We start from the raw sequence: 16652 nt of genomic DNA, 5'->3' as shown, positions 1-16652 counted from the left end.
TGTAGTGACTCCATTTCCAAATTTTCTGGGTTTTTTTCCATTGCATTTTAATTTTTCCTTTCAGGGAAGGAATGAAATATTGAAATCAGAAAACCAAGTCTCACAAATGCTCCGGAAAGGAGATATGATTCATTAAAATGGACCGAAATGAAATGAGGGGCAGTGAAAAGGACTAAAACTTTGCAAATTTAATCCAAATAAAATCCTGACATCGGGGAAGAAAGAGTGACGAGAAGACACTAAGGAATGAAATGCTAAAAAAAAAAAAAAACCACAAAAAATGAAATTCCAAAACCAAGTGAAAACACTAAAAGTGAATGGGATGACAAGAAATGGACCAAAGCTTCCCCAAATAATCCTCAATGAAATTGCAAGATTTCATTCCCTTTCTCTTGGACTAGCAAGATAAAATACTAGAAATCAAAGGTTCTGGACTAGAAAAAAAGGAAACAAACTGCTGGAAATATTTGCAGCTAAATGAATGGCAGGAAAACAGGAAACCTTTGGCTTGACTGTATTTTCCTGTTCAAACACTTGGAACTAGGTCTAATGGAGCTAAAAATAAACCCCAGAAGGAAATCAAAGTTCCCATGCCCTGATGGAAATCAGCAACCAAGATGAGTTAAGCCAGGAAGGTTTTTTTTAATAACATACAATTCTCCATGCTTCTATTCTGTTAATAGCCAGGAGAGGGGGAGATTACCCAGCTAAAGCAATATAAACATCTGTTACAGAGAAAAAAAAAGATACTGGTTGAAGTTAACTTGACTGTCCAAGTGGAGTTCTGGAAAACATAAGAGCACAGGTCATTTCCGGGCACTACATATAGGCACAGGGCTAATGGCAGCTTATCGTTTATCTCCAGACTACAAAGCTAATTTTTCAGATCACCTATAAGCCCTTAACATAGAAATTGGAACACCTATCTTAGTCAGCTCTCTAGAGGCAATTGCTAGAAGGAGTGGGGAAAGAAGAAGAAATTCTATCTGGACCGTTAGCAGACTTGCAAAGATTTTTGTTTAGTGTGTATACATACATCTATGAATCCAGCCAACCACGAGAGGACCAGTCTCTGACCATTTCATCAATATAAGTGAATGCCAGTGTTAAGTCCCTACAAAGGTGTGATTGTTTTTTTTTCTGACTTATCATGACTAATGCCCTTCATTAGAGTAAAATGACTATTAAAAAGGTGATTGTCATCATCCTCATCTGCTTGGCTCTGCTTTTAATGGAGAGGTGGGGATTTACAGCTGCGAGTTTTTTGTGGTATTTTCCAACAATTAGGGGCCCTTAACATGGACAATTGGCAACCATGTAAAAATTCAAAACTGGAAATTCTGTTGAAAACTGGTATTGAAAAAATTTGGATGCAATAACAATCATGATAAATAAAATGCTGGCTAGGACAGATGGTGATATGTCTTTTCCCTATTTGGGACACCTGTACAAAAAGCTAGGAAGGAAAGCTGTAATTTTATACCTAATTAATTGAATGGAGGCAGTGAGTGGAAACATGTATCACGTTAGATTCTGAAAATCAGTTACTAACTTTCTGATTATAATCCTGATTGCCAGCTTTTGTTGCAGTGCATAGTTGCATAGTAACTGAGTATTTTTGACAGGAGGAAGATTGTAAAGGGAGAAACCAGAGAGAAATATATATATAATGTGAGTTATTAGGACACAGGTATGGATGAAACCTTGAAGGAGAAGCAGGGATGAAAGAGCTTTTACCATGTGTGCAATATAGTGCACTATATCTTAATGACTTGGAAATGCCCTCTCTTTAGGAGTCTCTCCCATTTCAAAGATGTAGCATGTCTTGGTTATCACAGGTCTGGTCGCTTGGGGTGAGGTCCTCCAAAGGGGACAGAACAGCAAGAGAAAGAAGTGGTAGCCCTGGGGTGTTTGGACTCTAGCAAACCAAACTATTTAACTTTCTATCACTAAAAATTATATGTACCCTTGGCTGGTGCCAGGTCCAATACAAAGACATGGCACTCTATGATCCATGTGACAAAAGCCTTATTAATCTTGTGAATTTTCCTTAAATAGAGAGTTTGGAGTTCCTGGGCAAACACATATGATTGGTAGGGAGTTTGGATTGTTCAGCTCTCTGACCAATACCATCTGCAACTTAGGATGGAACTCACTGGGTGAAATCCCTGTTTCAGTTTGAATCTATTCTATTATTGTTCATCCAGGGGCCTGTTTATCAAACCAGGCTACTTGACTCAAAGGTCTTATTTATGGCTTAATCAATTGCCCAGCTATAAGTCAGCTTGTGTTGTAACAATGGTACACTGAATGCTTTATTAAATCTAATTCTTCACCCTCGATTTGAATGTGCAGTGTTAGGAGGCAGGTCACAAGAACTCTGAAAAGACTTTTTGCGTGCAGGTCAAGATCAGCAGCAATTTAAAGTAGCAGTCATGGAGTGCCAGTTATGAGCTATTTATGAAGACTACTGTATGATGTTCCTTCCTCAGCAAAAGAATGATGCAAAAGTACTAATCAAAATAAATATAAAGAGATATGACCTATTTCTAACATATCCATTTTACTCCTGCGGGTGACGTAACAGGAGAGATTGGAGCAAAATATTTCCTTTGATAGAAAGGAAATAATCTTTACAAAATTGTTTCTCCCCTAAAGGCTGGCAGACATGTAGGGTTTATTTTTTGCATTTGTCAATATTGCAAAAGTATTTCATAAGTTGGGAAAGAAAAATAAAACATCACAGTGGTTGAGTGTTTGAGTACTTTTAGTTAAAAGAACAGTTGTTGCAACTTCCACTGTATCAGAGTATTCACATTTCAAAAGCTCTTTCCTATCAGATATGGGTGCTAGTGCTTACATTAGAACTCAAACATTGTGAATTGGAGGTGACTTTGCATAGCAAAAGTCTAAATTCTCTGGCACTGCTGGCCAGGAATTAGTAATGACTACATCAGTTTTAAATAACTTCCACATGTAGGAAAGTTTCTCATCATGACAGGCCCTTTACCCCTTCTGTTCTTTGAGCATGGCTGACAGAGTCCTAGCATGCTAAGGAAATAAAGCTTAGGTAGTGATTGTTTTGTTGGTTGGTTGGTTTGGGGTTTGTTGGTTTGTTTTTTTCAATTGCACTCTCCCTGCTACTTTTGAAACCATTGTCTGATTTTGACCTTGTATTACATGAGAGCATGTGCATTAAAGATAGCAAATTTCTGCATGTTTTGTGAAACAGCATTTGGAACAAATAAAACCTTGTAATGTCCCAGAGAGGGATATGTGTTCACTTAGCTTTTGTCCAGGGGACAGCAGCTTGCCAACCTATACACATGTAGTTAAGACTTAACTGCAGTCCAGCCTCTTGTTCATCCCAAACAGGTAGGGGAGGACTAAACAAAGGAAGGCTTATGGTTGTGAAAGGAGGTAGCTCATGGCTTTCAGTGGCTAGAATACAAATTTGGAGGAAACCTGGCTTCATGAGTTCTATAGTTCTTGGAAAAATTTATTCAAACTTATGATTTATGGTGAGTGGAAAGATTGCAGTGTTCTGGCTTTGTAGCACACAGAGGTATTAATGGTGATACACTGCTAACAAAACAAAAGCAGACTACAGGCACATGAAAAAACTCCTTTCCTTAAACACAGAAGTATATAAATTCTAGATTTCATCTCTGAGACACAGAGTTGTGCAAATGCAATAGGAAATCATAGGAATCATCATCTTCATAGGAAGAGGACTTTGTTGAAAGGACAGCTAGCTGATCCATTATTATTATTATTATACTAGAAATATATTAGAGGATCCTGATATTTGACTGCTTAGGTGAAAGTAGCAAACATCTCTAGTATCAATATGTTACATTGGAGTATTAAATTGTACAGAACTGTGGTTTTGATTACTCGAACTTAAATATCTAGTTTTGTCAGCCTTTTTCATAAAGTAAATAGTCGCCCATTAAGTAAAAAAATTGTTACTCAGGATGAACAGGAATACTGCTGCACAGGCAAAGCCATATACTCAGAGGTTCACAGCACACCACTCCAACAGCCACAGCATGATTTAGGGAACCTGCTTTCTCAACAACCCTCATAGGAAGGACACTGTGAAACTAAACATGAAAAGATCAGAAGCACTGACATTTAAAGAATTTTTAAAAATTCTTTTACATTTCTTCTTTTCTCTTGAAGGACCATGTGGGCAAATAGCTCTTCCATACCTGCACCTCAAAAAGGTCAGGTTTAAGATCTATACTAGCTACCTGAAAGATGGGAAATACTTAGTGAAAATATGAGTAATTTTAACTCACTTTTAATCACATACCCTTGTGTGGTGTAAATATTAGGAAGGCATGAATTTCAGAAACTTAGATATCTGTAGGTGTATCCAAGAATTCAAAACATAATCTATCCCTTTGGAATGTTGAACTGTTGAATTAGGCCACAACAGAGGGGTTTGTGCTCTTTAGGATACATTTTAAAATACCGATATGTTTTCTGATGTATTTGATAACAGCTGAAATCTCAGGAAATCATAAATCCTACATAAACTGAGAGAAGTTTTTTTGATAGTATGAATGGGATCCAATTGCCCCATACTACTTTAAGTGCCCTATGGGGCCCTGTAGAGATCACAGAATCACAGAATCTGCTGAGTTGGAAGGGAACCACCAGGAACATAAAGTCAACTCCTGGCCCTGCTCAGGACAACCCCCAAGAGGCACACCATGTGCCTGAGAGTATCATCCAAATACTTTCTGAACTCTGCCAGGCTTGATGACAGTTAATAAAAGGAGGGAATAAAGTTCTACAGCATTTGTCTACAGTACTCCTCTAAAAGTTCAGTTAAACTTAGTTATGACAGTCCCCTTGCATCTGCATAGAAACGTTTTAAAAGTTCTTTCTTTAAAGTGGAAATGCAAAGAATTGGGTACAGTAATACCATCCTAGAATGCAGCAGAACCTAACCTCTGCCTAACCAATCCTGCTCTTTTCTAACCTTCATGCATATTCAAAGAAACCGAAGTCAAACGCTTCAAAGTCAAGCCATGCAAGATCATGGGTTTTCCTGTGCACAGAACATGCCTTTCCTGCCTGGTGTGCCTGCACAAGATTATCTATAGAAGTCATTATTATCTTGGTTAACACCACTCCCTCCTGTCATTTAATATTTTAGTGATGTCTAACTCTATTGTTTTTAATCTCATCTTGAGTTAAAGATCTAAAAATTAACGGAAAAGCAAGAAAATTCTGCAAAGAAAATATATTTAGAAGTTTTTCAGTATGCAGAATTGTGTTTAGAATTAATGAAATTTAGAAAACAAAGCACATAAATCAATGTATCATTGTCAGATCTTAGAGAGCTAAAATGTACTGTGTTATAGTAAATTAAATAATTGTAACACTAGCTATTACCTAACATTGCTAATCTTCAGATCTCACTTTCAGAGATGGTAGAATATTAACTGCATTGGGGCACACCATGCAGGCAGGCAGACAACACTGAGTCCCTCACTCATGCCCTGCTATGTTCCCACTGCCCTTGTGCTTCTAGCATTAACTGTTACCCATCATTATTTTAAACACTTCGGTTATGTTATTTTTGTGACTGGTCTGTAAATGTTGATAATTCGTGGAATTTTAAAACAAGTCTCAAATAATTAAATATTTCCATTATTTAAAACTCTAGTTCTTCGAATCAGACTCTTAGCTCACAGAAGTGGATATATAAATATCCTCAATCCAAAACAGAGCACCAGTGACTGCTTAAAAATGTCCAAGCAAAGAGATACTGGAAAGAGTCTTAAATGATACCACAGCAGGTGTCTTTTGGAAAGTCCAAGAACTGTCCATCCCATGAATGCAAAAGAGAAACTTGTGACTATCTCCATGTTAGTAATTCAGTCCTCAGCAAAAGTTGATACAGCACCTCATCCATTTCCCTGGCTGTGAGGTTGTGCATGGGACTGGGACAAATGTGTTCTCTTGAGCTCATTTGGCTTTGTTGCAGGAGAAGGAGTGACATGTCCATCCTAACAGAGCACAGAAGAAATGAGGATGCCTCAGACCTTCGTGCTGGACCCAGACGTGCCTGATAGTTCAGTCTCGACGCCAGCACTGCAGCTGAAGGTGTGGGCAGTGAAATCGGGGAGAAGCAACTTTGGGCAGGAGTTCGGCGTGAGGAGTTGCAGCACTTTGAGGATCAGTGTGGAAAGAGGAACTATGAGACACTTCGTTGTTGGTTGCACAACTGAGGCTTGAGTAAAAGGTTTGGAGTCATGGTGAATACAGTCCCCACCTGGATTTTATTTCCTAATTACTTACAGGATTGCTCCCTTACATTGCAGCGTCTCTGTACAGCCGGAGTAGCTGTGTAATGGAATAACTTTACATTCTACTTACAAACAGCAGGGGCACAGTTTCCTACACCAGTCACTGTTGCCGAGCTGCGCAGAGGCTCCCACAGCGAGCCCCTAAACGTCCCGCTCCGGGGCCCGCTCTCCATCCTCGGCCGGGGCTCGGGGGGAGCGCGGGCGGCGCGGCCCCGCCCGCCGCGCCTCAGAGCTGCGCGGGGCAGCGCCGCCGTGACGTCGCGACGCGGTTGCCATGGGGACGCCTGGGGTCGTACCTGACGGCTGTCGTGAAGCAGCGGGAGGAAGGCGAGGGAGGAAGAAGGGGGAGTCCAGGCCCAGTCCGGCCCCCAGGGCCCGCGGGGAGTTGGCTCCGCGCCGCGCCCCGCCGCCCTCGCCGCATCGCAGTCGGAGTCAGGAGGAGGAGGCGGTGCTGCCGCCTCTGGCTATGTAGGGGCCCCAGAGCGGGCAGATCCGGAGGCCGCTGTCCGCCTCTGGAGCTCGGGCGCCGGGGCCGGGCCTGGCGGGATGTTTTCCAAGAAGCCGCACGGGGACGTGCGGAAATCCACGCAGAAGGTGCTGGACACTCGTAAGGACCCACTCACCCGACTCAAGCACCTCCGCGTCCTTATCGGTGAGACGGCCGGGAGGGGGGAAGGGAGTGGGTCAGCGGGGGCCGCGGGTCCCGGCGTGAGAAAGACCGGGAATTCGGAGGGACCGGCTGGGCGCTGGGGAGGGAGGCGAACTCGGGGCTCAGCCCCGGCGAGAGAACTCTCCCGGTGAGCGGGGGAAGACCCCCGCCCGGTATGGCGGGGCCGGCGGGCCGAGACTGCAGCAATGTGCCGGGGGCCGCGGGACGATGCTTCGCTCGGCGCTTTTGTACTGAGGCACGGACGCTTCCGTCGGAAGGTGGAATTGCTTTGGCAAACTGTGGAAGGAGACGAAAAAGTGCTGTTCTTATGTGAATTATTCTCTATAATTTACAAGCTGCTAAGTTGCTGCGCATGAATGAAAGTGGCTGGCGAGCGCAAATGGTAACCTGTAACTCCTGAATCCATTTCCATTGCGTTCTTACAGTAACAATTTATATTTGTGTACGTTTTCGAGGTAAGAGCTGCAGTAGTAAGTGCTCGCTAGCGTAGATGTGAATGAGCTTCTATACAGCCAGATTCAAAACACTTCTGGTTTGCCAGCTGGTAAAGGAGGACACAGAAGCCCTGAAGGGCTGCCGCAGTTCCATGTGAGCTGCCATTTAATCTGACCAATGAATTAGAAATTGTGATTACACGGCATAATTGCCTAATGAAAAAAAATCAGGTGGAAGCAAACCTAGAGTTAATCATTCCAAGGTATCTGTTAGTTGCCTGTGTTTGTAAAAATCTAAGTCACTGTCACCAAGCTGTCCTTGAAAAAAGCTTGCTCTGGAGTGTCTTTTGGGCGCTTCAGTCCTGTAAATGCGTGTGTTGCTTCTGACAGTTTATCAACACGTGAACAGGGCTGGGTCAAGGGCAACTGCATTCCGTGTTTAGCACAGAATGCTGAATGGATTATTTTGGGTTCTGCCCACAGTCTGCTGGTATTTATATATTTTGTCTTCCAAAGCTGGATTCTTTCCTTTCAAAGGAAAACGGCTATAGGTCCCTTGTTTTGTATTGGTTTTTAAAGGAACAGGTGTTCCCATGTTGCACAATCTGCTGCTTCTTGAGTTATTTTTCTGCAACATAGTAATTATCTAGACTTGAAATGGAGAACAGTTGCGTAGCTATCTAAGAGACTTCAGTAGTCAGATGCATCCCTTTGCCTCACTCAGAATGTACCACTCTTCCTAACTAGCTGTACTGAGCCAGCTGTGGCTTGCTCGGTGTTCCTCAGCTGAAACTTAAGAGGAAAAAACATTCTAAAGAAACTAAGTACCTCTCTGAATTCAGATTTCCTGGCTAAAGTATGTTGAATGTATCTAGTTTTGCTTTAGTCTGCAAAACGTTCTGAATGATTTTGATCTGATCTGTTGTAGAATTTGTATTTGTGTTGCTTGCAATTTATTTGCAACTTCTTTTTTCTTCAGGTTTCTTAATAATTGGATGAGTTCTGTGAGTTGCAAGCCATAAACTATGTCAAGCAGATGTTCTTATCTAGTCTGAAGTTTCTATTTACTGGCTGTAGGACAGACTAAATTTGCTGGGGATGTTTTCATATGATGTCGTCCCCCACATGTGTGTATCTCAGCTGTTGAAGCACAGCTGCCACACATCCTTTCTCCAAGTTTGGCAGAACACAATGTGTGAGTGACTGTGTAATTAAGGAAAGGTGTAACAGTACTCTTCAGCTTGTCTGTTTTGGATACATCCGTAAGATTTTGTCATTATGCAGATATTCTTATGTGCACGAGGTACAAAAACAAGGTCTTTTTTTAGAGCAGAAGAGTAAGGTATTTCCATACATATTCGCACTGTAGAGCATGAGAAGTATACAGCAGATTATTTGAAGTCTTCTGGTGTGATCCCCTTCTTGCCTTAATCCTTTCTCTGGTGCCTCAAGTGGCTTCTAAAACATAAGCTCTATGCCCTTCCTTCTGCAGATTTTTCTTTGACTAATCTTCAGAACCAGATTAAAAAAAATTAATGTGCCCATGTAAGACAGACTGCTTCCTGAGGTGGCTTCTCATGCTGGCAGCATCCCACAGTTTAAGCAGTGAAGTACTGCGTATCATTTTGTCCACAGTGACAGTTCTCCCAGTATAATAATTACTGTATTTCCCATGTGTTCAGGGGAGCTGTGTTAGCTATTGCCAACAGGCTATCTGAGGGGATATAGGGCAGGAAATCTCAGGTCAACTCTGTTCAGCATCTTCCTAAAGGAAAAATTATTTATTAAATTAATGAATTAAAATTTTAATTTATTTATTAAAATTATTTATTTTGTTTATTCTCTTAGCCACTGGAGACTAAAAGTTCCGGAAGAGAATTTTCTGCAGTTTCACATCCAGGAGAAGGAGGGAATTGTATTCTTTTAGGAAAATATCCTGTCGGTGGTGACAACTCAGGTTAAATTTAGTCAAAATGCAAATTAGTCTGCAGAAGGATATATATAAAGTTTTGTTCTTTTGTAAAGCAGTGATGTGCCATTATATCAAATACCATTGCAGCTTTAGGAGTCTCGTTGCTATAGTCAGTGTATAGAAGATTTAGGTATGGGAATGACTCAGATGAGAGTAAAATTTAATGTGAAAAGACACTGAAAGCTTTAAAATTTCTTTGTGTAGGGACAGAGGGTGAAAAATATGTAAATATATATGAAAAGGACTAGGAAATAACATCTACTAAGGCTTACCGAATTTGAAGTTATGATAAATTATTTTTGTCTTGGGAAGCTCTTGAATGCTAGTGATCAGTTATAGGCATGCTGGGGGAAAATGCATTTCTTGTGGTTTGGGTTTTGTTTTTGTTTTTTCCTCTTTTATTTTTTTTTTTCTGAAAGTCTTTAGTAGATAACTGCTGTTTGCCACTTCAGTCCAGTGTCTGTCTCTGATTCTCTGATCTGCTTCAGATTGGCTCTATTCAGGCTTATTTGTAATTTGGAAACCAGAGAAAATTCTGTGAAATTCAGGTGACTAATTCAGAATTGATTAAATTATTTGTTAAAGTAAATACAACATATGATACATTTATGCATGTCACAGGTATAAGGTTTTTTGTAGAAGTTAAAGCCCTTAGGAGACCTCAGAGTAGTAAGAAATATTATTCTTGCTAAGAAATGTTGAGAAAAATTGGAAAGATTGAAGTTTCATGTCTGGGGACTTAGCAGTGTGTGAACAAAGGTAATCTGCTTTTCATCATTATGTTGCTGCAGTATATTTCTTGAAATAACTCTAATTATCTGGTTTCATAGATTTTGTTCTTTTGAGATGTATTCTTTCTTCCTGTAGAGAAGCGTTTACCCCACCCTGCTCCATTTGTTTTTTTGGGTTTTTTTCCCCTCAGTTCTGGGAAGTGCCTGAGAGTCTCATACAGTTCCCTGGTGCTGATTTGCTCAATGTGTGATTTTTTTTTTTTTTTTTTTTTTTTTTTTTTTTTTAGCAAACTGCTCTGCTATCTTGTCTTCCTGTATTCTGGAAATGGTGTGGCAGTTGTGTTTACTGTGTGTGGCTGCGGTAGCTGGAGCATCCGAACCTTGAGCAGGAATGTTGTACGGGATTCCCTTGGGCTCTGTGTGGCAGCAGTGGGGCCTTGCTGGAAGGAAGGCTGCCAGCTGCAGTGGTGCAGGTGTGATCACTCAGGATTCTCTGGCTGATGGAAGGGAGGCACGTCGTGTGGATTACAGAGTTAGGCATTGCCTGTACAATGATTTTCCAGAAATATCTCTCTCTCTCTCTCTCTCTCTCTATATATATATATATATATTTTAGCAGTCCCCAGTCAATTAGCTAATTACATTTTTTAGGATCATTACAGTGGAAATAATGTAGCATTATTCTTATAATGTTACACTGTTCAATCAGACTTCAACATCAAACTAAAATTCTATGATTTTAAAACAGTAATTTATAAAAGTTTATTCTAGTAATCTTTAAAGCATTAGGTCTTGATTTATATGTCCTTTTGCTAAAACAGCGCTTTGAGCATTCTACAAATAAGAGAACTAGATGTGCTACCCTTCATAAGGTCATAGCTTAAAAATATTGACTTTTCATTTTGTTATTAAATATCTTGGTGCTACCTGTTGAATTTGAAGTTTGTCAGAATTTGGAAATATATGTATTTTTTTAAAAAGATAAAATCTCTAAGTATTTCATTATTTCTGTGAAATCCTTCTGTGTGTAAGTAAATCAAATAATCTACTTGGTTTAAAATTTTCTTATCATGCTGAATTCTTAAGATACTTGTTTGCTTGTTGGATTGGGTTTTTTCCTCCTCCTTTTTCACTTTTTTTGCAGAGTGGAAGTTGCAGGCCTATAATCTGTTAATCCAGAGTAAAGAAAAAAGGAAATATATTGTTTCTCATAAATCACTTTATTTGCATCTGATATTTAAAACTGTACTGCTTTTATCTCTGGAACCATGGAAAGAATACTTGTAAAATGCAAGAAAACAGTATCTAAAGTGCAGCGTGTTTATGTTGTTATTTTGTTTTGTTATTCTTGGTGGTTGGTTAGTGCTGGAGACCTCATGTATATAGTCTTTGAAAGGGAAAAGTCCAGTTACACGGGACAGAATTAAATGGACTGCATTGAACATCCATTTTGATATATTGCTTAATATAAAACAATATACTTAAACAGAGATTGCATTTGTTTAAAGGGATTTTAATTTAAGAAATATATTTCACTGGCAGTCAGCCCTAATGCTTCAGCTGGATGGCCTTCATTGGTGTTGCACGTCATCAACATCAGTCATAAATGAAAAATGTTTTATCATTGTTAAAGTGACAGCAGATGAGAAGCTACAGCAAAAGTAGATGCCTGGAGTTTCGGTGGATTTGCAAAGACCTATTATTTTTGGCAAGAGTTGTAGATTTTATTTTTTTTTTCCTACTTAGTCTTAACTGCAGAGGACATCAATGCTCATATGAGTCAGGGATCTGGATGTGGATTGAATGCTGTGTAAGAAACTGAGCTTCATGTTCTGTCAGTTTTGGCATAACCCTGAACAAGTTATGTTTTGGTCAGGGGCAGAGGGGGAAGACTTACTCTGCTTTAGTATTTTGGATAATGTTGCACTCGACTTGCAGAGTTCAGCAGTGGCCAGGGCTGCTGAATTGCAAGGCTGAGGGCTGGAGCCTGATCAAAGCCCCAGGGTAGACAAAAGGGAGGCTCTGACCACTTGGTTGCAAAGGAAAGGTCTGTGTGGGTTCAGCTTTTCCAGTTCAGAATGAAAATAAGTACATTACTATGGAAGTGTTTGAAGTTGCTTAAATAAAAGCTTAAGTTCTGGAACATATGTGAATTGTTCTGGGAGTATTTAAGAGTTTACTAGTGTAACTCTCAGAGTCTGCAAGCACCATTAGAGAATTAGCTTGGAAAACTGGCAGCTGCCTCTGCTCATTCCTGTAGGGCACTGGTGTTGTACTGGTCTGTATGCAGATGATGTTCTTTGGTTCTGTTAACCCACTTATTAATTTGTGGACTTTTTTCATATGTATCTAAAAGATTGTGACCAGGAGTTTAGATTTGTCTGATGCAAAATAGAAGTCCATTAGAAGATTTCTTTGTTTATTCATTTTTAGTAATGAAACCTTCAATAATATTTTCTTTGACAAAATTACTTTGTTTTAAAAAATGTCTTTGCTAAAGAGCTGTTGGTTAGGTCTGAAACAGCAAGGACCAGTGTGAAGCCTTTGTTTCATAGATTTGCATTTGTGGTCTGTTATCGTGGCTCTTTCACTTTGACAGCCTGTTAACTATGCCAGAGCCACCAGTTAGTTCCCAAGGTTTTCCACTTAACCTTTCTCAGTTACATGCTTTTCTATTTGAGACAGTCCCTATGTAACCAAATCTCTCTACTGTTTTGCTGTGAAGAAACCCTTAAATTTTTCAGCATGGAGAATTAAGAATTAATAAGTTTGATTATCCACTGAGGACATGGAAACCTTTGCTTTCTAGTGGCACCAATTTGTTACAGAGATTGATACTGACCGTGTGAGTCCATAGCAAGCCTCTGCTTTACAGAAATAGATCCAGAATTCTGGCCATCTTCCAGGTCATTGTTTGCTGCAGTTGTTAGTTTGGGTTTTGGTAAGGGCGAGGGAAAGTGACTTAAAAGCCAGTAAGTCTTGGAATAAGACAGGATAATGTTTTCATTATACTAAGTGCTCTGACAGTTTTATGTATAAACATAGTATTGCATTCTAAAACACTTAAAATAGAGCATAAAATTAACCACTATGTAATCTGCAATGATATAGACTATTTTCTTCAATTTCTGCAATGCAGTGTGAACTGATGAAAGTTCTCTTCAGAAAAGTTAAAATATATGTCTGAAATCTGTTTTGGCAGGGTTTGTTTTGTTTTACGGAGAAAATTACATTTAAGCACAAAGAGACAACATACTGTGTGATATTAAAATATTATAAAGCTAGTAAGTTAGTATGTTTCTGCACAGGACAGAACTTTAAAGGTAAACAATTGAAATACCAAACTTAAACCCTGCCAAAACATATTTTGGCCTTTTTTTCTTTTTTTCACCAAAAAAAGTCACCCTTGAGCACAGAGTCAGTATGGTGATAAGATCTGTACCAGTTTTTAAAATAAAGAAAATCATTAAGAAAAAACAGCAAAGATCTGTGTTTCTTGCTATGGTAAAGCATGAAGAAAACTGCATTTTCTTGACAAGCAGCTTTCATAAAATGCTGAAAAATCTGGATTTTAGGGTACTGAAACTATGCACAGTACAGTAGAAACTTTAGTTTTTACATCCCTTTGGAATACAATAGTATCCCATTTTTCCCTTTCACATTCTGAGGAACTTTTCCAACTACTTCCTATGGTGCCAGATCTGTTTTTGAGTCCTTCCCTCCTCCCAGTCTGGTCATAGAAGCAAAAAATACGAGGAGTATGTTAGTTACATGATCTGTGGTAGAAGAATATAAAATTCTTTTGTTTAAAATTTAAAAATAGGAATGAACTGGAAGTTTTAGAGGAAAGCCTGTTTCTGTTTAATCCCACTTCTCATAAAAAAAATGATAGGCTATATCTCTCTTTTTAAAAATACAGAAAATACTTAAGTTGCCAAAGCAGAGGAGCAACTTCCTGCCAGTTCCCAGTTCAAGGCTAGCTGAAAAGGATATGCTGCTTGTAGAGGAAATTACTTTCACCTCTATGCAGCATGCATGATACTTTGAGAGAACATAGAGAAGAGAAAGTGAGCTGATGTTGGAGAAAATGGTTATGACATGAGAATTGAGGAGCTGTTTCTTTAGCTGATGGCAAGGATTTAGAGACATTAGGAAAAAACCAAAATCCTTAAGTAAGGAAGAAAGCTATAACATCAGCATAACTGGAATTTTAATGGTACAATAATGAAGAAGGGCAATGTTCTCTCTATGCATTAGTCGTGTGGATTGTTTTCAATATAGAGGTAGCTGTGAAATGGAATGATGTGTACAGGTAGCCAGATCAAGCCCTCTTAAGGTCTCCATGACGTATCTGCTACCTTTCAACCTTCTCACTTTTGCCATAATTCATGTCAGGATATTCATAATGAATTTGAAACTTCTCAACCAATGCAAGGTTCCAAATTTCTACAATAGCAGCTTGAATCACTACAGGTGTCCTTTGATGATGAACAGATGTTCTCTTTTGCTGTAAGTGGCAAGCCTCTCAGATAAACAACTGTTTTCCCTCCCTTAGGAGGAAATCTGGTTTTCAGCATTAACAAAAAGAGTTAGTGGGATTTTAAAAAAATACTATTTTCATGTAATAAAAGAATAAAATTCCCATTAAATAAAATGTTGTATTTCTTCCATCTGAAGCAATAGCTTTTATTGCAGAATACAGTAGTTGTTAAATGGTTTCAATTTTAAAAGTTTGCTTTTGATTTTGCTATCAAGTGTGATCTTAGAAAGGAATCAGAGTGAAATGCATTTGTTATAGGAATTGCAAAGTCAAGGAAATTTTTGCTTTCTTCCTACTCTTGCAAACTGTAACTGTATTTTGAAGGTATGCTTTTAATGTTAATTGGGTGTTAGAGGTAATAATACAGGTCTACCACTGCTCCTTCAAGCATTTTTGAGGTGACTGACACATTATTCTTAAGTAAATATATAACAAACAAACAAAAAATTTTAAAAAAAGGACAAAATTCTGAAATTCCACCTCACCCTTCAGCCAAAGGCAGAATGTCTTACCACAGTACCAGTTGTACATATGTAATCATGTGGTATAATGGCAGTCACTATTCAGCTGGTTATGTAGACAAACCTTCAGTTTGTTGCCTGAAGAATTTAGGAATAGTGTTTCCAAAAATTGCTGACTGTTAAGATTAAGTGTTTGAAAGAAAACATTTGGTTTTGATGTTTGGGTTTTTTCTGTTAGTGTGCTTCAGAGTTGACCCCTGTCTGAGGAAAGAATGAGGGCCTATTTCAGGAAACCAAACATTTAACATGCATGCAAAAAATGCAGCATTCCTGTGTTTTGCTTGGAATAGACCATGTTTAACTGCTTCCTATCCCTTTAGTATTTGTAACTAGTATTTTCTGTACCTTTGTGTTGAGTGAACCGTTCCACTGCTTTCTACGTGCAATTCCTATATGGTCCTGTAAACATATGGACGACAAGATACCTTCTGTCTCCTGAAAGTCTCAGTCCTTGCTTTCTTCTTTTTCCTTTAATCCTTCCATCTCAAACTCTTGATTTTTCTTCCAGTATTTTCTTGTGCCTAGCCTAGGATTCACTTAGGGCTCTGCCCGTGGGTGGAAATGGTTGTAATGGTTGTGCTTATGCTCTAGTCATAGCTCCATTTCATGTGCATTTCCCTGGGCAACTGAAAATCATCATTCAGCTTGTTTGAGGTGAAATTGTTTTTTTGTTGTCGTTTAACATTTGCATGTCTGAACTGTAGCAGTTCATTTACAGCCATACCATCTGTAGGTGGTTATGGCAGTTTCTGCAAACCTGGGGATTTGGTAAGCCTGTGGATGGTCAGGAACATGCCTGCTTCTTCTGACCCCTGTTTATTCCAGCTGAGCTGCCTTGCTTAAGAGTTGATCTTGACTGCTGATACAACACTATCTGCTCCAAGAGCACCCTGGCTCTACTACTCATTATGCAAGATGTTACCAGAATGCTGTGATACAGCAAAATTAAATCTGTGTTGGAAACCTTTGTAGCAAAATGTGTGTTAAAATTGAGTTAATAGTCCACCCCATGCTTTTGGTGATCCTTTCAGTTCATTGTTCCTGACATCATACTCTACTGTTTGTATATCCAGTTATATGAGATGATAAAGATTCTAACAAGGGTTTAAAAACTCTGTGGTCCAATACAGAATTAGAAGGAGCTTTTTAGAAAATATATTTACAGGGAAAGAGGGTGTTTCAGTGAATACAGCTGGTGAAAGGGTATAAAGGTTCTGTTTGCCTCACCTTTTTTCATGTTTTTCTTTTGTTTGTTTCACATCAGTATTCTGAAAGAGCAGTTTTGCCATTTAAAACGCTGTCTTCCTGTTCCTCTGTGCTTCCATGGAATTGTTTTGTCCACCTAGTTTCTCACGTCTTATGTACTTGAAAAACAGGACAGGGAGTGTCTACATGGTGTGTACTAAGGTTTGATTGTTTAAAATGATCACTTTAAAATTAGTCTAGATAAATCACTGT

The 16652-nt window shown here is 39.1% G+C and overlaps 1 protein-coding gene across 5 annotated transcripts in view; it reads left to right on the top strand.

Moving 5' to 3' along the window:
- The first annotated feature begins 6872 nt into the window (after positions 1–6872).
- Positions 6873–16652, top strand: part of RALGAPA1 (Ral GTPase activating protein catalytic subunit alpha 1) — a 131049-nt gene continuing 121269 nt past the window's right edge. For all 5 annotated transcript variants that reach the window (XM_062495983.1, XM_062495984.1, XM_062495980.1 and 2 more), the window contains exon 1: positions 6873–6978. In XM_062495983.1, coding sequence (XP_062351967.1) covers positions 6873–6978 — 106 coding nt within the window. The remainder of the gene's footprint in view (positions 6979–16652) is intronic.

The sequence above is a fragment of the Cinclus cinclus genome, chromosome 6, assembly GCF_963662255.1.
Source record: "Cinclus cinclus chromosome 6, bCinCin1.1, whole genome shotgun sequence".
In the NCBI taxonomy this organism is placed as follows: Eukaryota; Metazoa; Chordata; class Aves; order Passeriformes; family Cinclidae; genus Cinclus; species Cinclus cinclus.
The sequence above is the reverse complement of the archived record's forward strand: the minus strand, read 5'-3'. Positions and strand labels throughout refer to the sequence as shown.